At 46.8% G+C, this 20,782-nt stretch overlaps 3 protein-coding genes across 53 annotated transcripts in view; 1 reads left to right on the top strand and 2 right to left on the bottom strand.

The window, feature by feature from the left end:
- Positions 1-1,856, bottom strand: part of TTLL5 (tubulin tyrosine ligase like 5) — a 317,966-nt gene extending 316,110 nt beyond the window's left edge. For 46 of the 50 annotated variants that reach the window (XR_014059294.1, XR_014059293.1, XR_014059296.1 and 43 more), the window contains exons 1-2: positions 1,740-1,856; positions 239-407 (exon numbers count right to left, since the gene is read on the bottom strand). Coding sequence is in view for 45 of the 50 variants with exons in the window: in XM_081509281.1 (XP_081365407.1) it covers positions 239-312 (74 nt within the window). In the remaining 5 variants the exon portion in view is untranslated. Of the gene's footprint in view, positions 1-238; positions 408-1,404; positions 1,510-1,739 lie in introns of all 50 variants that reach the window. The other 4 variants (XM_081509290.1, XM_081509306.1, XM_081509291.1 and 1 more) reach the window with 1 other exon arrangement.
- A 437-nt stretch (positions 1,857-2,293) lies between these two features.
- LOC145513317 (ergosterol biosynthetic protein 28 homolog) lies at positions 2,294-15,362 on the top strand. Of its 2 annotated transcripts, XM_081509341.1 has the most exons (5): positions 2,294-2,359; positions 4,676-4,839; positions 7,185-7,275; positions 10,393-10,511; positions 10,638-15,362. In XM_081509341.1, exons 2-5 carry the CDS (start codon positions 4,707-4,709, stop codon positions 10,715-10,717), a joined length of 423 nt encoding a protein of 140 aa, XP_081365467.1. In that variant the 5' UTR covers positions 2,294-2,359; positions 4,676-4,706; the 3' UTR covers positions 10,718-15,362. The 2 variants fall into 2 exon arrangements, with proteins under 2 accessions (XP_081365467.1, XP_081365466.1); XM_081509340.1 differs by lacking the exon at positions 10,393-10,511.
- A 113-nt stretch (positions 15,363-15,475) lies between these two features.
- Positions 15,476-20,782, bottom strand: part of LOC145513862 (choline/ethanolamine transporter FLVCR2-like) — a 68,091-nt gene continuing 62,784 nt past the window's right edge. Inside the window, 2 exon segments of the mRNA XM_081510798.1 lie at positions 15,476-16,579; positions 20,212-20,258. Of these exon segments, the coding sequence (XP_081366924.1) occupies positions 16,505-16,579; positions 20,212-20,258 (122 nt within the window). The 3' untranslated portion in view covers positions 15,476-16,504.

Raw genomic sequence — 20,782 nt, 5'->3', positions numbered from 1 at the left:
CTGTACCACCTAGGGCCGATGTTCACTCATGAGCCCAGAAACAGAGCCTTATCTCATTTCAGGTAGCTGATGGTCACCCCAAAAAAAGATCCCAAATTAGGCCATCTATGGAGACTAAAACCAGAGTCAGATAACACCAAAGGAAGGATATTGGGTAAAAGAGGATAGGAGTAAGATAAAAGAGAACTATCTTGCAATCTGAAGGCAAAGGGTCAAAAGCAGGCTTGCTATTACTTACTCCTGGCTTACCACCTCCTCATCCTCTGAGGATGATGCTGTTTCCTCCAGGTCCCGGGCCATCACGACTGGCATTTCCTTTAGAGTTTGTCATGCAGTCAGCAGACGGGGGCCTCAGAGACCTTTCCTTGCACATTCACTGGATCAAACAATTTGGGTGGCACAGATTCCTGCAAGAGAGACAAAGGATTTGAAACATAATGCAGCTGTCTTTTTGTTCATTATTGATGGTGATCTTTTATGTGACAAAAACAAATATTTATCTAAATAGGGTCCAGCCTCTAGAAGCTTACCTTTTTTCACAGCGCCTCACATATGGCACAATGATCAAGATTTTTTTTTTCCAAACATATTGTCTGTCCTCTGGGTATTTGAAGAGCGGCTATTAAGTTTCTCGTGTTTCCTTTACATACTAAATCTAATGTGCACCAAAATGATAGGCTTACTTAACTTTTAGGGAAATGTGAGATATGCAGCTGATTGCCTAAAACATAGGTTCCTTGCTAGCAAAACCTGACATGAGCTAAAATGAAAAACGCAAGTTTTAAGATCCTTCCAAATATTTCTTTAGACTCTATGACAAGCATAGGTAAAATAAGATCATGATTCCACTGAAATAAATACAAGCAAAAAATGAATATATCCTGAATATATATATATTCTGAATATATATTAAAAAATGAATATATGCTGAATCAAGGTTGTAAATGGCGGGGGGGGGGGGCAGGGCAGACACTGTCCTTCCAAACGCTCTCAAAAATTATTCTCCCTTACTGAAAATCACAAACTATGATCCGAATATCAAACAGACATTAAAATTAGCCTATTTCTAATCAAAATACTTTAATAGAGAAAAGGTACATTTCATTGTGTGTTTGAGGATGGACTAGAAGTAACAGAAGACAGAATGTTTGAATGACCATAATCCTATTACTCAAAGATTACCATTCCATCTTTCCAAACCTTATTTTTCTATGCATTAACATATGTGATAATCTAAATAGGGGGCGAGGAAAGCCAGTTCCGACAAGGATCCCCTACACATGTTCGGCGAAATGGGCAGTATGGAACAATCTCAAGGCTTTCTACCGAGTATCCCCAACAGGATTTCTCAGTATTTCCCAAAATGTTGGGAAGTCCCTTAAATTCATACAAAAGACACTATACCTCCAAGCGACGAAGGGATGCCAACCTGTCCTAGGCTGCGAGCTGGGCAGGAAGAGACAGGGCGATCGGAAGATTGAGGGCACTCGCCCGAGGAGTGTCCTCGCCCTAAAGGGATCAGACTCTCAGTTTCACCCATGCAGACCCCAACCCCAAGGAGATCCTCAGATGCTCCCCGAGGAAAGGACGCGGGGAGCCGCAGCCGCTGCGATTCAGCCCAGCGCGCCCGGAAGCCAACAGCTGTTCCCGGACTCGCAGAGGGAAGTGCAGCGGCCGGCGCCCGCCCAGACTCGGGCGCCCCTCTCTGCGGGGAGGAGGGCGCGGGCGCAGGCGTTTACCTGTTTCATTTTCCCATCGCTCGGGGTGGGCAGGCGGGGACAGCGCTCTGCGCCTACCTCCCTCCTTCCCCAGCCGGGCTCAAGGCCGCAGCCGAAGGCGGCTTCCCCCGTTACTACAACAACCAACCAGCAACCGCCCGCTCGGACCCACTGCGCAGGCGCCAGCGCCCAGGCGCGGAGGACGCTTGGCTTCAGGCGCGTACAATTGTCGTCACCGCCGCGCCAAGCAGGCACAGGTTTCTGCTCTCCACAGAAGTCTTGACTTCCTTTTCCCGCTCTTTTCCCTTCCGCCCAAAAAAGATTGACTCTGAACCTGGAGTTGTTTCGCTGCGCTCAACAGGACGGTTCACTGCAAGGGCGGCGTGCTGGGGGTGAGCTTTGCGGAGCGGCAACCGCTGATTGGCAGTAAAGCAGTTCACGCCCCATCTCCTGCTCGAGCATAACCTAAACAGCCAATCAGAACGAGGACTGACGGCAACAAACCAATCCTGGAGGCGGGCTGAGAGTGGGGCGGGGACAAGTGGCTCAGGTAGACTCAGGTCTGGAGCTGTGCTGGGGCGGTTCCTTTGCTGCTGCTGCTACTGCTGCTGCTGCTGCTGCGCTGGGAGTACTCTCGCCAGGTAGAGTGAATGTGGCTGGGGAGAGGTGGGTGTCTGTGTGGCTTCTAATGGAGAGGATCCGCACAGCCTGAGACAATGCAGATGGGATAGAAGGAAGATATCCGGGCGGCAAGCTTGTAGGGGGAAAGGAGATTTCAGAGACCAAGAGAAGAGGGAGCTGGTAAAACGAAGAAAGCTTGTAGGTACAGAACGAGTGAATCGATGAACGAATGAGTGCCCACCCTGAGTCAGGCACAATTCGAGGAACCTTTGCTTTCTAAAGTTATTCTTATAATAACTCTTGGAATAGGTAATTTTAATCTCCATTTTGAAGGTAAGGAAACCTAAGCTGTAAAGTGTGAATTACTTGCCCATGGTCACACAGCTACTGAATAGTGAGACCAGGAAAGGAAACTCGCTCTCCCGAATCTAGTAAACCACCACACCTTTGCTGGCCTGGGCCTGGGTAAATTTTGAGAATAGATGTTGGATACTCTCACAGGCCCTCAAAAGCTTTGAGGAAGTCGTGCTGAGGCACTGGCAGAGCCGTTTGGAAGAGTACTCAGGCTCTGCCTTCATCACCTATCTTGAGTTTCTGAGAATTTCTGTGAAATGGACATAAGTTCTGTCAAAGAGGGAGGTCATCCATACAGCTTTTCTGACCCTGAGAGCTTAAGTCTCCTACTGAGGGAGGGTGAGAAAACAAGGATGGTGGGGGAAGTGGCGTGTATGTATCTTGGCCCACGATGTAACTGCTTGTGATTCCATTAGAGCTTCATTCTCTCTGGACTTTGACAGAGTCCACTTTTGTTACACATTTGCATTGAGGTGTTCATCCACTGATCCTTGTACCTCTGGAACTTGCTGTGTTTTTTGGTGCATCAGACGTCTTCTGCCATTACTGACTTTAATATTTGTTTCAGCTGAGTAATGTAGGACCATGCCAAAAGGCCTACTATCAAAGTGACAAAGGAAGCCTGATAATTTATCGCCACTTAAGGCTCAAGAAATTAACCAGACAATAGATAAACCATGGGTCACATACCAAAGATGAGAAGAAGCAATACCATGATTAGATTTTTATCTACATGGTTTTTATTTAAACCAAAATGATTGAAGTCAGTGCTCAGCAAGGGTTGATCTAATATTTTATTGTGTTTTTAAAATAAAAAGTACATAGCCTATTGGTATTTTCTATACCACTTGAAGACAGGTGGCTATGGTTTGCTTGTCTCTCACAGAAATGGAAACTTCATCAAAATATGCTCAGTGAGACATCTTAGAGACCAATAGACCATGCTTTTTATCTCAGCTCTTTCATGTATAGACTGTGTAACTTTAAGCAAGTCACTTAACATATCTATGCCAGCCCTCATCTATAAAGTGGAAATATTAATAGCATCTACCAACCTGTGTTTAATATTAAATGAGATAATGTATGATAGGTACTTGACACAGTGCATGGCATATACAAGTACTCAATAACTGTAGCTTCTTTTGCAGCCCAACACCAACATTGCTGTTTCCTTCTCCATCTATTTTTTTTTTTTTACTATTTCTCAAGTCACAACAATTTATTAATTTGTAACTTTTATATTGTTCTCCTAATTTATGAAGCATGATGTCCCTGAAAACCAAAGTATAGAAAAGTTAAAGCATGTAAATAATGCCCTCAAACCGTACATGCCACTCAGACATAGAAGGCTTCTCTGTGCTTGGAAGGATTGGTCACCAGTAGCCAGGCAGGTATCTGTTAGTAGATTTATAGTCACCTTTGAGCTACTTGCAGTACAAAAGGTTGACATAAAACACCAGGTTAAAAGTAAAGATCCCAGAGGACTAATTGTAGCCAAGAGAAGAGAGTTCTGATTTAGGCTAATATTTTGGAGAAATTCCTTAGACAAATATAAGCATGGTGCTACTTGTTTCAGAGTATACTGTTGACTCACCACTATTACTATGATGAAATATTGAGACCAATTTCTGTAAAGTCCATTTTATTTCTTTATAGTGATGTTTGGTCACCTCCCTCTCTTCTGTTTCTTTCTTTCCATTTTTTCCCACTGGGTTTGTCATTTCCACCCTCTGCATTATTTAGCCTTTTTACTCTTGTCAGCACACTCTGATTTAAGACAGATATCCAAAGGCAATGTTCCAACACTGTGAAGAGTGCATGGGGGCAGACGAGCCTCAGGTGCTTGGGAGAGGAGTTTATGAAATGACTGATGAAGTAAGATCAGTACAGCCCTCACGAGTGGGACACGGGTTAACCACAGACCTTATGGTTGAAGTACATTGTCCATCTGTTGTCTCCTGCCCTTTGCTTTTGTTCCCAAGGCAAAAAGCCCTCTCAGGTAGGAGGGGAGCCATGAGCCGATTCCTGAACGTGTTACGAAGCTGGCTGGTGATGGTATCCATCGTAGCCGCGGGGAACTCGCTACAGAGCTTCCGAGACCACACCTTTCTCTATGAAAAGCTCTATACCGGCAAGCCAGACCTGGGTAAGAAAGCAAACACCTCCATCCTTTGTGGGAGTGGCCTAAATGGTGGTCCCCAGACTGGGGTGTACATCACAATAACTGTGAAAAACTGAAACCAAAGAAAGCACAGTTGGCCATTTCGCTCTCTAGACCTAATTACTGAACCTTTCACCCCCTAGATGGGTCACAGTTCTTTTTAGAAACTTCCAAGGTGATTCGGATGCTGCATAAGCTAGCAATCCTAAGCCACTAGAGTAACAGACAAGGTGGATAGATACTTGGTCCTTTCTCCACCCAAGCTTCTCTGAATACCTTTGCCTTCATTTTACACTGCCCTCAGCAGCTGGTCTGTACAAACAGTATTAGAGGCACAAGTGAGGAAACGAGTTCTTGGTAACTCTGATGCCTGATAGGAAACCATGAAGAAGTTTTTCATATTAGCTTCTTTCAGAAATCAGGTCATGGCGCGTATGGTTTATACCCTACATTGCATATGGAGAATTACTAATCCAAGGTCTTCTCCAGCCATGACACAGACCCTGAAAAGATATCCAAAATCCCTCCAGGTTGGTTTCCCAAAGTGAACTTCCGCAGGCCCGTGATGGCTTCCCCAGTGTCCTGAGCCTCTCTGCTGGAGAGCGGTTGCACATTTCAGCTCGTGCTTCCTTGCTTTCATATGTGGGGTGGCTTGAGCTGCAGCACCATTTCATAGTAGCTGACAATTGTATGTCACATTTATAGCTAACCCAGATTCAGGCTCTGACCTAGCTCATTTTTCTGCAACATCTGGGTATAAAATGAAAGTAAATAGGCTAAGGCTCACTTTGAACAAAGCTCAAGTACAATAGGCTTAGAGAACTGGAAAAGTGGGTGGAAGAAGTCCACTTTTCACCTTTCAGTGCTGTCCTCAGGTGGTCCATGAACTCTATAGATTCACAGGTTTGTAGAGGTCATCTCACCTAGCCCTTTGAATTTAAAGTTGAGACAGAAAAGCCGAGGGGTTATGTGATTTGCCGAAGGGCATATAGCTGAGCAGAAGTGTGTTTGTTAGCTTGTGCATGCATGCACACACAGCGCGGAAATAGGTCCCTCAGGACCTCCTGGTACTTTGCTGGTGACAGCAGGACCCTGGAGCACCCAGTAGAAGAATTTTACCTGATGCCTACTCTGGTTAGGGTTACTGAGATACTCCATTATTATATCTCACTCACAGTGAGATATATAGAAGTAGAATAGAGAAAATCTTTCCATCAGAAGAGCTATCAAAATGCTTTATAAAGAATGTAAAAAGAAAAAAAATAGCCCTCCAGGATTAACTGTTAAATATTAGCTTGGGATATGGGAATTTTTCCCAAAATGACTACCATCTAAAGATCTTTGGGGTTATGAATTTGGTGTTGCTGTTTGGTTTTCCAAAGGCTCAAAAATCCTTAAAGGAAAATCCTGAAAGACATTTCGGTTGTGAGTCTAGTCCCTTAAAATTTCTCTTGCTCAGGAGACCAGCAAAGGAAGTATCTTTGCTTTACACCGTAGATCAATGCCGGTACATTAAAATCAAAAAGGCAAGGCTTTAGAAAATACCAGGGGAGTTTGGGCCTACCTCCAGAGTATACGATTTCACTGATTTGGTATCCAGGTCTTGGCAATTTATAAAATTTCTTCAGTTGATTCTAATATATGCTCAGGGTCAAGAACCACTTTTATGATGACTATGATTCATATTCTCTGGACAAGATATTAGCACAGTAGTGCTAGAATGAAACTACCAAGAGCAGAGTGGCCCCAACAAACGCTGGTACTTTGTTCCCTTCCCACACACACAGGAAACCAGCCTAGTTAGGGCTTCATTCACATAATATAGATCGGAATCAGGAGATCCAGGGATTTGGGTCTCTTAAGGTGTGGCTCTCTAGACAGGGCTCAATATTTCTGCGTTCTCTCCTGCATCAGCCTCACTGAAAGTCTGCTGACCTCATCGGCATCTCTTATTGACAGACCGCTTGCCACCGTGTTCCCCCACACTTACCTTGATTCAGACTCACTGGGCTTCACCAACACCAGAGCAGATTCCAGGAAGACCCATAAACCACTAACCCAGGAGTTACTGCTGAAGTGGGCTGTTTGTTGGGTTTCTACTCTTGGAACTTGCCCCCTCAACTGTATGCATTGGAAGAGGAGCTGAACCAGTTCTCCTTCTGGAATTCTTTCTATTCCTTCTAGTTCTCATGTGCAGCATCAGAGCCTGTACTTTGCCCAGCCAAGGGGATCGCAGGCTCAGCTCTCTGGCTTCTCCAGTGAAGTTGGAGGAGTTTGGAGGGAACCCTGACCCACCCTTCTCAACAATCCTGATTTTTTCTGTTGCACAGTGAATGGCCTCCAAGCTCGGACCTATGGAATCTGGACGCTGCTCTCATCGGTGGTTCGCTGCCTCTGCGCCATCGACATTCACAACAAAACGTATGTAAGGGAGGGAACAGCATCTCCCTGTGTTGGCAATGGGTGCTAAGCCAAGCCATTGTGTTCCTCCTTCAGAGACTTATTTATCAATGCCGATACAGTAAAATCAACAAGGCAAGGCTTTAGAAAATACCAGGGGTGGGTCCTGGGCCCATCTCCAGAGAGTACGATTTAACTGATCTGGTATCCAGGTCTGGGTAATTTGATAAAATTTCTTCAGTTGATTCTAATAAATGCCCAGGGTCAAGAGGCAGTTATGATGGACTATGATTCCATCATATGGCCTATGATTTGATACAGTAACCTAGGATGTGAAGATAAAAGATTACTAGTTACCATTCCTTCCAGGGCTAGAAAACATGACAAGCCTGAAGGTCTTTAAAGCTTAACAATTCTTTAAAACACACGGCAAACTGGTTATGTTGTGATCCAGTGGCTTGCATCATATCCCCCTACTTCTTTACTAAAGAGTCAGCCTTTCTTCTACTAAAAAGGCAGTGTGCTTGCTCTTTTTAGAGAGGCCATGACATAGCTTATACTCACATTCCTCCTTGAGCGGCAGGGATGAACAGATTCACGATCCATGACATCGTGAGCCCACCAGTAAACGGTTGTTTGTTTACACAGAGTCATGAAGGGAGAGTCACAGAGAACTGAAGACTCCTCTCTATTCTGCCTCTTCAGGGGACTCACACAGACTGCATGCATGTGTGCGTGCACACTTATGTCCAACTCTTTCTGACCCCATGGACTGTAGCCCACCAGGCTCCTCTGCCCATGGTATTTTCCAGGCAAGAATACTGGAGTGGGTTGCCATTTCTTACTCCAGGGGATCTTCCTGACCCAGGGTAGGATCAAACCTGCATCTCTTGAGCTCCTACATTGGCAGGCAGATTCTTTACCTGTTTGCCACCTGGGAAGCCCCTCATACAGACTGCTGCTGCTGCTGCTACGTCAGTTCAGTCATTTCCAAGTCTGTGAGGTCCCATAGATGGCAGCTCACCATGCTCCTCTGTCCCTGGGATTCTCAGGCAAGAATACTGGAGTGGGTTGCCATTTCCTACTCCAATGCATGCATGCATGCTAAGTCGCTTCAGTCATGTCCAACTCTGTGCGACCCTATGGACACCAGCCCACAAGGCTTCTCTTTCCACGGGATTCTCTACGCAAGAATGCTGGAGTGGGTTGCCATTTCCTTCTCCATCATACAGACTAGTATGGAACAACCGCAGGTAGTCGCAGCCCATGGGCTAGGTAGTGTTGTAATCTGAACTGGCCACTGGAGGGGGCTCAAGCTTTCTTCCCAACACGAATCATCACCACAATCAAGGTGGGAAGGTTGCTCACGTCCCCAGGTAAGGCCACCAAAAGAACTTCGTACTAAAATACTTTTGTGTTAGCCAGACACTCAGCATCTGGGCAAGAGAGGAGATGGTGATATTTGTTGAGCCCCTCTTATTATACCACATGCTTCCACATGACTTTGATTAAGTCTCCTAGTAGCCCTGGAAAGCAGTGATTTTTGTTGCTGATTCTGTAGATCTGCATATTAGAGACTCAACTGATTTAAACTGAGGAGACTAGAGGACAAGTGGGATTTGAGGGCTATTAGCATTGTGATCTCTCCAGCTTTATTTTTTCGTATTTTTGAACCTGAAACTATGGACTACTTGTTCTAGATTGACATGTATTTTTGGAAGCAGTGTGGTTTAGTGGAAACACTCTGAGGCCCAAGAATGAAAACTAGCAAATAGGCTGTGGTCTCATTTCTATTGGTAATAGCTTTGAAACAGCAAGTTTATTATAGACCTTCTCTGCATCTCAGTCCCTTCAGGTATAAAATGAGATCGTGTATCTGTTTTTCCTGTCAGCGTAACTGGGAGGGAGTAAGGACTGCATCATCATTTTAAAGACCTTTACCATGATGAAGAATTACTGACAAATAGAACGGTTGTATCTTTTGTTTGTTGTGCTTTGGGGATGAACAAGGACAGCTGAGACTTATCTTTACGTCTCTTAGCCATTCATTTCCCCTTTACCCAACACAGGACAGCCAGAAATGCTGACTTCTATTTCCAACTGTTTTTTAAAGCCTGGACTTTTTGTCCATGTGCTTCTGATATGCTCTCTGATTGTATTCCCACCCTAACCAGAAACTTGAAATCAATTCCCAGCTGTTCTCACTTTCTGAAACAGTCTGCTTTCTGCCTATTTAATCGGTATTTCTCTAAAGAAGTCAACTTTCACTTGAAAGAAAAAAGACATCCAGGAAGCTTTAGCTGAAATCTGTAACATTTTATTTCTTAGGAAAAAGGTATCTGAAGCAAAAATGTCAAGATACTGAGATTTGATGGAGTAGGGTATTGGTTGTATAGGGGTAAATTCTATTATGTATGATTTTTTGTATGTTTGAAGTATTTCATAATTTTTAAATCTCATATTTAAAGAAGAAAGATACCAGCAGTCAAAGTGGCCCATCATCCTGTAGCTTCTGTCTTCCCCACCTCCTTGTCAAAACTGAGGAACAAGTTATCTTCCTATGAGGTTGTCACTGTGTCCTCCCTCTGACCATTTTGCTAGGTTAAGATGCAAAGTATCTTAAGATGCAGCCCATGTTGCAACATCATCTAAAAGTCCCAGAAAGGCCCTTGCTACCCATTCCACATTCATACCCTTCATTCGGCGGCATCCATCAGATGAGCTCTGACCAGCCCTTGGCCAGACACGTGCAAAGCAGGCTTGGACTAAAGTCAAGCCAGTTTGAGTAACTAGAATACATAAGTGTGATTGGTCCAAAATTGTCTACACTACCTAGGATTGCCATACTCCAGACTCTGCTTTGCTATCGCTGGCTTCACCACCTTGCCAAGACTTGCAAAGCCGCTCCGGATGGCTGGGTCATTCTCATCTCGATTTAGGAGTTGAAGACTTCGATTTTGCCCTAAACGTGAATAAAATTGATGTGATCTAGCAGCCAGGTCTTTCGCGGGACCAAGTCTCCTTTTTCTTTAGCCCTAGTCTTTTCCTGGGGTTTGATTTGTGTATTTCAAGTTTGACCACTTCCTTCTCACTGAACAAGCTGTACCTTCAGTCCCCTTTCTGTCTGTTCCCCTGTAGGCTCTACTACATCACGCTCTGGACCTTCTTCCTCGCACTGGGGCACTTCCTCTGTGAGTTGTTTGTATTTGGGACTGCGGCTCCCACAATTGGCGTCATGGCACCCCTCATGGTGGCAAGTAAGCATCCAGTGACCCTGGAATTCCCACAAGAGACATCCCAACCCTAAGGACAAGCCTTATACAAGCAATCTAAGAAAGCACAGTGCTTATGTCAGCCACTAATCTTATCTGTCTGTATTTAAGGTATCTCAATCCTGGGCATGCTAGTGGGGCTCCGGCACCTAGAAGCAGAACCAGGATCCAGACAGAAGAAGAGAAACTGAGGCCAACATCACCATGTCCAAGACGTCATCTCCTGCCTTTACTCGCCTCCTCTTTCCCTATGCTCTTCAGTTTCATTTCTGGTCCACATCCACTTCTAGCCTTTCACATTTGGGGTTTTTTTTTCTTTAATTAGAATTTTTTAAAGATATTACATGCATAAAGAGAGTCAGTGCCATTTAAATGTATGTAAAGAATCAAATTCTCCAAGCCAGGCTTCAGCAATATGTGAACCATGAACTTCCAGATGTTCAAGCTGGTTTTAGAAAAGGCAGAGGAACCAGGGATCAAATTGCCAACATCTGCTGGGTCATTGAAAAAGCAAGAGTTCCAGAAAAAAGTCTATTTCTGCTTTACTGACTATGCCAAAGCCTTTGACTGTGTGGATCACAATAAACTGGAAAATTCTGAAGGAGGTGGGAATACCAGACCACCTGACCTGCCTCTTGAGAAACCTGTATGCGGGTCAGGAAGCACCAGTTAGAACTGAACATGGAACAACAGACTGGTTCCACATAGGAAAAGGAGTACATCAAGGCTGTATATTGCCACCCTGCTTATTTAACTTATATGCAGAGTACATCATGAGAAACACTGGGCTGGAGGAAGCACAAGCTGGAATCAAGATTGCCGGGAGAAATAGCAATAACCTCAGATATGCAGATGACACCACCCTTATGGCAGAAAGTGAAGAAGAACTAAAGAGCCTCTTGATGAAAGTGAAAGAGGAGAGTGAAAAAGTTGGCTTAAAGCTCAACATTCAGAAAACTAAGATCATGGCATCTGGTCCTATCACTTCATGGCAAATAGATGGGGAAACAGTGGCTGACTTTATTTTTCTGGGCTCCAAAATCACTGCAGATGGTGATTGCAGCCATGAAATTAAAAGACGCTTACTCCTTGGAAGGAAAATTATGACCAACCTAGACAGCACATTAAAAAGCAGAGACATTACTTTGTCCACAAAGGTCCATCTAGTCAAGGCTATGGTTTTTCCAGTAGTCATGTATGCATGTGAGAATTGGACTGTGAAGAAAGCTGAGTGCAGAAGAACTGATGCTTTTGAACTGTGGTGTTTGAGAAGACTCTTGAGAGTCCCTTGGACTGCAAGATCCAACCAGTCCATCCTAAAGGAGATCAGTCCTAGGTGTTCATTGGAAGGACTGATGTTGAAGCTGAAACTCCAATACTTTGGCCACCTGATGCAAAGAGCTGACTCATTTGAAAAGACCCTGACATTGGGAAAGATTGAGGGCAGGAGGAGAAGCAGACGACAGAGGATGAGATGGTTGGATGGCATCACCGACTCAATGGACATGGGTTTGGGTAGACTCTGGGAGTTGGTGATGGACAGGGAGGCCTGGCGTGCTGTGGTTCAGGGGTCATAAAGAGTCAGACGCGACTGAACTGAACTGAAAGAATCATTTTAGGATGACGTACGTCCATCCAAATCAAGGAACTGCCAATATATCTGAAGCCCACTGTGTGCCCTTCCCCACCCACAGCCTCTTCCAGCACTGCTTTTCCAACCTTCTCCTTTTTTCATTTTATTTTTAACTGTCGACTTGCATGGTTGGAAGATGCAAATTGTGAAACTTCAAGCTGCTACTTTGCCCAGAGCTTTGCCACCAAGGGCTGCTATGAGGAGTTGTCCACCCAGGTTGGGCTTCTCTCTGCTGCCGGACCCAAGACTCTGAACCATCCGCGGGACAAGCAGTTCTTCTAAGAAGGGCTCCCCGGCCAGTGAGCATGGCCCCTGCCTACAGGTGGATCAGGGTTGGAAGGGTCTGGGCTATTTTTAGACCTTCCAGTCAGCTGTATTTGTGTAATTAGATTTGTGACCAATAGAGAAACCTTCTGCTCTGATCAGTCTTGGTACTTTGGCCTCCCCTAAGCCCAGAGTGCTCCTGCTCTCCTCTGAGGCCTAGCAGAGGAAGATCTCAGCTTTCTGCAGATCAAATACACCATAATGAGCAGGACAGCACAAGACCCAGGCAAACCTGGCTGCCTTTAGTCTCTTGTTCATTTCTCATGAAGTCAAATCTTCCTCCTCTCTATCCCAACCTTCAATATTCTGAGCACACAACTGAACAGCCAGAACCCTCTCTTTTTTCTTCACAAAGGAGAAACAGGTTCTTGCGAAAGCAGAACCAGACAACATGGAACGGCTGTATGAGCATGAAAAGAGCACCGGAGCCCAAGGTCAAGGCACTGGAGCAGACAGCTGCCATCCAAACACAACCCTGAGCACCTCAACCCTCGCTAGACCCTCACCCACAGTGTATAGATGCAAGAACCCACCCGCTACTTCAGTGTTTATTGAAGACTTACTCCATGCCAGACACTTGGGAAGGAAAAATGAATGAGCCAGGCAATGTCCCTGTAGTCAAGAAACAGACTGTCAACAAGCCCACACCTGAAAGAACAACTCCAGACAGTGATAAGAACTCTAGATAACCAGGTACTGTGTTTCAGAAGAGGAGGGTGGTACACAGCTTAGATCACTGGGAAAAGCCTCTCTGAGGAGGTGGGGTCTGAGTTGAATATGTGTGAGGCAGTATTTAGGGCAGGTGGAGCAGCAGTTAGTCTTGTTCAAAGACTAAGATCAATGTAACTACAGAATGGTGAAGTTCGTAAGTGAAAGGTAGAAGATGGAAAGGGAGCAGGGGGCGTGTGAAGGGCATTCTCAATCATTTAAGGCTCTTTAAGTGAAAGGAACAAAATCTTCCTTAAACTAGCTGAAGGGATAAAGATAAGATTGGCTGACAAAACTGAAAAGAGGATTTTAGGCTTCAGGAATGGTTTGGTCAGGACTCAGTTCCATTTCTCTGGAGTTCTTTTGACTCTGCCCTCCTGTGTTGGCTTCATCTTTAGGCTGGCTTCCTTTATGGTACCAAAAGTGGTTGTAGCAATTCCAGGCCTCATGTGTCCACCTAGAAAAATAGCTCTATGGTAGGAACTATCTTTCCCTTGTCAGCCATTGTAGGAGGCAGTAAGAAAAGCAGTGATCTTACAGAGAGTTAATGTTCAGGTGGAAGTCTGCAGGGAGCCCACCTTAGAAAGGAATGAATGAAAGCACAAGATGATATGGATCTTCTAGGCGTGACTCAAGGAAATGTGATTCCAAATAAATAAAGGCAAGATCCCAAAGGATCTACAGAAACGATACAGTATTTGGCAGATACTCTGGCTATTGGATTTCTCGAACAGCCCAGGCTTGGCTCCCTTCCCAGGTGATTTAAAGTGGAATCCTAATGTCGTTGGTCCACCTAAGGATTGCTGACAGATAGGGTGGCAGAGTGCCCCAGACGCAGTGCAGCTCGCTAGAGAAGAAATGTCCAAGAAAGTGATAAATGCAGCCCGTTCTTGTAAGGCACATAAGGTAAATGCATCACGAAGGGAAGAGTGACAGGAAGGGGAACAATCCAGAACTGCAGAAAACAAAACTGGATTCCGGCCCACACAGTCTGCTGCATGACTGCTGTGTTTGTAGAACAGACATTCCAGCCACCCTTGGAGATACAGCGAGAAACCACAGTGGGCTCTTGGCAGCAGGCACACTCGGGTGAACCGTCCTCTTGTGGACGCTATATGGAGAGCAGTCCCAGTCACGTGTTAGGCACTGAGTTCCAATCCCCTAATAGGCCAGGTGTAACCTCTGCAGCCTCATCTTAAAAATAACCTACAAGGGGGAAAAGACCTAAACAGACATTTCTCCAAAGAAAACATACAGATGTCTAACAAACACATGAAAATATACTCAACATCGCTGATTATTAGAGCAATGCAAATCAAAACTACAATGAGATATTACCTCACTCTGGTCAGAATGGCCCTCATTAAAATGTCTACAAACAATAAATGCTGGAGAGTGTGGAGAAAAGGGAATGCTCTGGCACTGTTGGTGGGAATGTAAATTGATACAGCCACTATGAAAGATGGCATGGAGATTCCTTAAAAACTAGGAATAAAACCACCATATGACCAAGCAATCCCACTCCTAGGCATATACCCTGAGGAAGCCAGGGTTGAGAAAGACACATGTATCCCATTGTTCATTGGAGCACAAATAGTGCTAGAACATGGAAGCAGCCTAGATGTGCATCAACAGATGAATGGATAAAGAAGTCATGGTACATATACAGAATGGAATATTACTCAGCCATAAAAAGGAACACATTTGAGTCAGTTCTGATGAGGTGGATGAACCTAGAACCTATTATATAGAGTGAAGTGAGTCAGGAAAAAAGAGAAATACCATATTCTAGTACACATATACGGAACCTAGAAAAATGGTACTGAAGAATTTATTTACAGGGCAGCAGTGGAGAAGCAGACATTGAGAACAGACTTATGGACTTAGGGGAGAGGGAAGGAGAGGGTGAGATGTATGGAAAGAGTCACATGGAAACTTACATTACCATATGCAAAATAGATAGCCAAGGAGAATTTGCTGTATGGCTCAGGAAACTCAAACAGCAGCTCTCTATCAACCTAGAGGGGTGGGATGGGGAAGGAGATAGGACGGAGGTGCAAAAGGGATGTGATGTATGTATATCAATGGCTGATTCATGTTGAGGTTTGACAGAAAACAACTAAATTCTATAAAGCAATTATCCTTCAATAAAAAAAAATTTTAGTAACCCACTCAACGGCAACGTCTATGTCAGCAGAGGACCACCTCTCATGGTATGGAGCCCCCACCCCCCCTTCCCATTCCCACCCCCAAAGCTGTCTCTGCCCCAATAAATGACAAGGCAGGCCATAATAACTAATTATATTTTAAAAATAAACCAATAGTTTCAGTAAACATTTTGTTTATGCATTTTAAGGGACTGAAGAGTAAACACTTTGGCCACATCAAAAAGTAAAAAACCATCACTCTCCACTTCCTCCCACCCCTAACTCAGTCCTCCTACCAGAAATATGACTTTTCTTGTGAACATCTTATCTGTGCACATGGATACAGACACCCCAGGCTCACCTCGGGTCCTGGCCCAAGCACCACTGCCACGCAGGCAACTCCAATGTGCTGAGGCCAAAGCAGTGGCCACAAAAATCACCACAGGGGTCTTGATTACAGAGCTCAAGGCACATGAGAACTGGCAAAAATGTCTTATTTTGAGGCAATTCTTCCCAAGCCCATGAGTAGAGTCAGATGCAGGCAAGGCAAGAGAGGTCAACTTGGGCTGGTTGAAAGGAGTCCCTTTAAATTCAGGATGTCTGAGAAAGGATTGCTGCTGGAAGAGGGATGAGGAGAGGGTTTGGGGCTGCAAACTGTCCCCACCAGAGGTGGAGGCGGTTATCTAACCGAGCAGACCCGAGTTCCATCAAGGCCCACCTCTCCTTCTGCCCTTTCATCTCTCGGGAGACCCTTGGAGTTCTCGGGGAATGATCCAGGTGAGTTTGCAGTGAAGGACACAGACCCTGTGCTGGGCTCTCCCTTCCTCTGGAGAACATCTCTAGAGATGGGCTGGAGCAGGAAGGTGAGGCAGCAGCCAGGACTGACTCCAGGATTCTCTCTGCCCCCCCGCCCCCGCTCCCAGAACCTGCAGGGGGAGGGCGGGACCCCAACCTGCATGTGGTGAAAAGTGCATCTCCCCCACGGAGACGGGGCAAGCTCTGGATTAGGTTCCAGGAGGCACAGGCGCTGTCCTCCAAGACACAGATGTTCCTCCCAGTTCCCCCAGAAGCTGCTCGGGTGAAGGCAGTGGGGCTGGCAGGCAGAGCTGTGCTGGCTGAAGAGGTGGGGGCGGTCCGACTCCCCCGAGTCGCTCCTCCGCCCCCTCTCAGAAATGCTCCTCCCGGACAGTGGTGGGGGCTTTGCTGCTCTTGCTGTCCTTCTCCTCCTCCCCCTCCTGGGGCTTCTACAAGACAGACAAGGGGACAGGCCTTGGGGTGAAGAGGCAGGGACTCCACCCTGCTCAGCATCTGCCTGCCCGTTGGTCTGGGATCCGGGGGGAAGACCAGAGCCCCAGGCACTCAGCATCCCCGACAGTGAACAAGGACAAGGACAGAGGCTCCGGTCACGCACAGTGCTCCCCAGACACACACACCATCACAGGAGCAAAGGAGGAGCGAAAAGGTCAGCCTTCCGTGACACCACAGCCTCCAGGAACCATCTCAGTGTGGGTGCCACTGAGCTCCGGTCACCCTCCTCCCCTTCTGACAGCCTCACCCCACCTGGATGGACCCCCACGTGCCTGTCGAAGGGCTAGTGACTACCCCCGATCAGGGGCAGCCCCCATGTGAGGAATATGGTTACCATGTGTGTGGAACAGATGCAGCAAAGAACCGTTATAAAGACAGGATGCATCATGGCTCAAAATATGTATATATTAATATTGTTTCCCCATAGAAGAAGAGACTTTGGGTGAGTTTGTCATCAGATTCCTTGCGGGAAGATGGCACAGAATTAGAAGGTATGCAGGGTCACACTTATTAGCTGGGTGGGATTTAAATATGCCCTGAAGTTTATGCTCTGAAGCCCCTAAGTACTAACTGCCAACTTGAGCGTTTGTCTGCTTTTTAGGAAAACTTTGCTTCTTCCCTCAGGGGCTCATCTTGTTCCCAACAAGGCCGAGTCCCACGCAGCTCTGACCATCGAGGCTGCTGGAGCACATGCAGGCCACGTCAGCTGGACAAACAGCACTTCACCCACCACAACCCTCAGGGCAGCCCGTGGCAGAGGCAACAGCGGGACATCCAGCATCCGGTTCTCTATGTTGCTAACTTGTTGACACCAGCTCAGCCTCAGCCCTAAGAAGCCCTCACTCAGGAGCCAGCTGCCGACTTCAACCACTCACCCCTCCTCCTATCTCTGACACATTCATGCACACACACCAGTTTCCTTCAGTGCCATCACCTTGAAGTCACAGTTATATAGGGCTTAGTGTCTCTGGGGCCGAGAACTACCAACTGGAAGAAAAATGGAAACCCAAAGACTGATTGTCATCATCAGCGTCAGTCATGACCCACTGAAAGTTCTGGCCCTTTCTGCCAATGACCCACCTCACTGATCAGAAAGCGCAGCTCTGGCCCGATGCGCTCCCTGCCCTGTCGGCCCCTGGCGCTGAGACTGAATTCCTGGGACGGTCTGCAGGTCCCACTCACACCCGCCACCTTGGTGGGGGGAGGTGACAGGCCCCTTCACGACGCCCTCTGACAGCGCTGGCTTCCCGGGGATCAGCCCCGCATGACTCCGACCCCCGTCCCGCCAGGCCCCCCAGTGCGAGGGAGGTGCGGACACACAGGGAGTATCCAGGGCCCCCCCGTGAGCACAGGCGCCCGCTGGCCTCCTGGACCGACTTGTACTGCTTCCCACAGGCCACGCGGACGGGACTGAGCCCTCACCGCCAACCTGGATGACAAGCCTGGTCCACGCGGACACGGGTCTGCCTGTAACATAGGGAAGCATGGGACGACCTAAGTAGGAAACAGGAGGAAACGGAAATGTGTACGTAATGTGGGGTTGGGAGGGCAGTGGTGAAGAAAGGTTGTCAGATTCTCCTAAGGAAACAAGCAGGGTAGAAAACCCAAAGCACAGTGTACCCAGAGGGAACACACAGGGAAATGACTAAAATGTTACTTACTGATTTATCTCTGGTTGCTACATATATCAGCCATGTATGACTTCCATTTCCCTAAATCTGAAAGGGAAACACAGATTATAAACACAGCAAAATTTGTATCACTTCACACAATGGGTCACATTTCAAATTGAAACATTTTTACTAGAATCGATCCTGTTATCACAGGCATCTTTTACCCAGGCTCACAATCTATTCACCAAAGTGTCCCAAATCACGTTTGCTCGTCTATGGCACAGGGACCAGGCCATCTCCACAGGGTTGATGCCAGGGTTCTCCCAGGCTGCTGAGAAGACCGCTCCTGTCTCAGGCGTCCCCTGTGTCCCCACTGAACGCCCTGTCCTTTGTGCCTCCCTCCACCTCCTCCCTGCTCCCACCTGCCAACTCCAAAGGGTCAGATCAGAGGACAAACAAAGACCTAAAGATTAGCATCCGATCATCACTCCAGTGTTCTTGCCTGGAGAATCCCAGGGACGGCGGAGCCTGGTGGGCTGCCGTCTGTGGGGTCGCACAGAGTCGGACACAGCTGAAGCGACTTAGCAGCAGCAGCAGCAGCAGCATCAAAAGGACTCAATATACCTCTTTCAGATTCAATTTTTCTCGTGGAAATTGGCAAAGATTTTTCAAACTGGTAAGTTCGTCAGTTTTGACCTTACATACTCTGAGAGCAATGTAAACAAGTAGTATTGACAGTACCTTTCTAGAGGACAGCTGAGTAATACATACCAAAGTCTTAAAAGTGGGCATGACCACTGACCCGTTACTCAAGGAAATACTTTGCTAAAGAACATGCCCAGAGATCCAGTTTCCAGGACATTGATCACAGTATTGTTTAAAAACAAAATTTAGAAACAACTTTAATGTTTCTGGACAAGAAAACTATTAAATCGTGTTTATCCATGTGCAGTTGTTAGGACATTGTGTAGTCATTAAAGGTATATTGCAAGTGGGGGGAAAAGTGTATTGTAAGAAACTAATGACCTGATAAAGTGCTGGCAGCAAGTAAAAAATAAAAAGCACATAGAACAAGATTCCATCTCTATTTAAAAATACAGCTATGTACATTATCATATGTGGACACAGACATATATAAGAAATGCAAAACTAACAGCACCTCATCTCTAGCTAATGCTATTACAGGTGACCATTACATTTTTACACTTTTCCATATTTTTTTAAGTTATTTTACAAAGAAGCATGTATTACCTCTGTAATAAGCTTTAGGTCTTTTCTTCTGTTTTTAAAGGAATATATCCTACTATGCTCCTTCTTAGAGCTGAAAATTCCTTTCATCCTGGCTCAGACTTGAAACCTAACAGTTTGATTAAAATACTCCACAGCCCATTAGAGCAACTGGGAAGCTCTTTTCTGTTCTAGATCAAACTCCTGGTCCTCTCCCCTTTCGCCACCAACACCTGCTTCCTGACTTGTCCTTTTAGAGCCCTGCTGGCAACCCACTGGTCTCTCCATCCCCTGGCACTGCCTGAGGGGCAGTCACATGCCAGGAGAGCCACTGCCTGGAGCCCACCACCACCACGACAGGGTGGCGGAGCCAGCCCCCAGCCTTCCTCCACAGTCACAGATCCCAGGATGAGAGGAGAGGAGCCGGGGCCTCGGGCCTTGTCTCAGGACCCCGGGGTGGGTGCTGCTCAGCAGACTGTGACACAGGGACCAGCTCCGGGGACCAGAGCAGGGAGGCCAGGAGCAGGAAAGGAAGTGGGAGAACAACCCAGAGAGGGCAGCAGGAAAGCGGGGCTGAGCCCCACGGAGGAAACCCTTGGTCTCCACGTGTGACGCTGCAGCTCTCATAGCCACCAGTCCGCCTAGCACCCCCCCCCCCGCTTGCCCCCAGTGCCACAGCCTCAGCAAAATCTGTGCCCAATCTCAGCCCAGCAGCTCCCACATACTCACATTCTCAGGAGCCTCTGCCTCCGGAGATCCGCCTTAATGAATGCTAAGACCAAGGGATGACAAAGAAGGGCAACAGTTATCAAGCAGAGCAATGGTCAAGCTCATCCACGAGAGGGAGCCCTTACTCTCCTGCGGCTCACAGGTGTCGCACCTCCTTCAGACCTTCCAGGGATCTGGAGGTTCCACCAGCCAGCTTGACAGAGCCTGGGAACCACTGCTGTGCCAGACAGGAAGAAGCCAGTGACGACACTGGCCTCCACGCATAGACCCCTGATATTTGCAGGGAGTTTGCACACAGTGCTCCAATCCTCACAGCAATCTCCATTCTACAGATTAGGAAAGTGGGGCTCCCAGAGGCTGGTCTAGTTGCCCAAGGTCAAAGAGCTATGGAGGTCAGTGTCACAGTGCAGGGTTCCAACAAGGGTCTTTGGGGGTGGGGTGGGGGCGAAGCCCATGCTCATGCCTCCCAAAGATACCTCCTCATGGGCCCTCTGCTTTGCACCTCTGTACCAGTGTCCTGGATCTGTGTGATCAGTCAGGACACTGGGGTCTGAATCTGCCAACAGC

The sequence above is a fragment of the Giraffa tippelskirchi genome, chromosome 7 (genome assembly GCF_054371585.1).
Source record: "Giraffa tippelskirchi isolate mGirTip1 chromosome 7, T2T-mGirTip1v1.2.pri, whole genome shotgun sequence".
In the NCBI taxonomy this organism is placed as follows: domain Eukaryota; kingdom Metazoa; phylum Chordata; class Mammalia; order Artiodactyla; family Giraffidae; genus Giraffa; species Giraffa tippelskirchi.
Note: the sequence above shows the minus strand (reverse complement) of the source record. Positions and strands in the feature narration are given on the sequence as shown.